General features: G+C 36.1%; 1 protein-coding gene across 1 annotated transcript; it reads right to left on the bottom strand.

Annotated features, from left to right (window-relative positions):
• Nucleotides 1-621: 621 nt before the first annotated feature.
• LOC112100725 lies at nucleotides 622-1089 on the bottom strand. Its single transcript, XM_024190023.1, has one exon. The coding sequence runs from the start codon at nucleotides 1087-1089 to the stop codon at nucleotides 622-624; it is 468 nt and encodes a 155-aa protein (XP_024045791.1).
• Between the last annotated feature and the right edge of the window lie 126 nt (nucleotides 1090-1215).

Here is a 1215-nt window from a genome sequence, read left to right on the forward strand (position 1 = left end):
AGGGTTGTAGGTAGCTATTTCTGACTATGGTGCCTGGATAAACTTAAGTAATGTAGAATCGAGGCAAACAGTCATTTACTCAATCTAAAATTCTCAACTTAGGCTGTATCAATCTCAAATCTCAAGTCAAAATCTAAAAGAATTGATATAAGTGCGCAAGATATTTAAAGAATCACAATCAAGACGAAACTAACACAAGAATCAAGTATAAACTAAGATAATATTCATCCCTTTCTAAGAACCATATTTATTGTCAATCATAAACTCATCATAGGCATTAAAATCTTTTTTTTTTTGAATAAAATGAAAAGCAAATATTCCCACCCCCAAACTTAAAATAAACATTGTCCTCAATGTAACGAAAAAGAAAAGGAAAAGAGAAACTCCCCCGGTTTTGCACTTGAAGATAGAAAGTTGTAGCTGAGTCGTTGAAAGGCATGTGGAAAGTGGATGTTCATCGACCCCCGAACTCGTGCAAAATCTAGATAAAACAAAATAAAATAAGTAAAAGAAAAGAAAAAGAATACGAAAAAAAAATTGATAATAATAAAGTTTAGAAAGCTTGGGTTGCCTCCCAAGAAGCGCTTAATTTATAGTCATTAGCTTGACTATCTTTGGTCGTCATTCAAGACTAGACATCTCAATAGCTATCTTGTGCTTATCAAATGCAGCATCCAAATAAGGCTTCAATCGATGACCATTAACCTTGAATGTGCCCTTTGTATCATGTGAAACTTCTACCACGCCAGACGGAAAGACTTGTGTTATTGTAAAAGGACCAGACCAACGGGATCGCAACTTGCCTGGGAAAAGCCGAAGTCGAGAATTATATAATAAAACATTTTGGCCAACTTGAAATTCACGTCTGAGTATATGCTTGTCATGCCAATGTTTAGTGCGGGCTTTATAGATTCGAGCATTCTCATAAGCTGCATTGCGAAATTCATCCATTTCATTAAGTTGCAACAATCTCTTTTCTCCTGCTGCTGGCATATCAAAGTTCAAAATCTTCATCGCCCAATATGCCCTATGCTCAAGTTCAACAGGTAGATGGCATGCTTTTCCGAATACTAGACGATAAGGAGACATTCCAATAGTGGTTTTGAAAGCTGTTCGATACGCCCAGAGTGCATCGTCTAATTTTATCGACCAATCCTTCCGTGAGCATTTACTGTTTTCTCAATTCTCTTAATCTAATTCTCGATTCGAAACTTC

Source organism: Citrus clementina, unplaced genomic scaffold (genome assembly GCF_000493195.1).
Source record: "Citrus clementina cultivar Clemenules unplaced genomic scaffold, Citrus_clementina_v1.0 scaffold_219, whole genome shotgun sequence".
Lineage (NCBI taxonomy): Eukaryota > Viridiplantae > Streptophyta > Magnoliopsida > Sapindales > Rutaceae > Citrus > Citrus x clementina.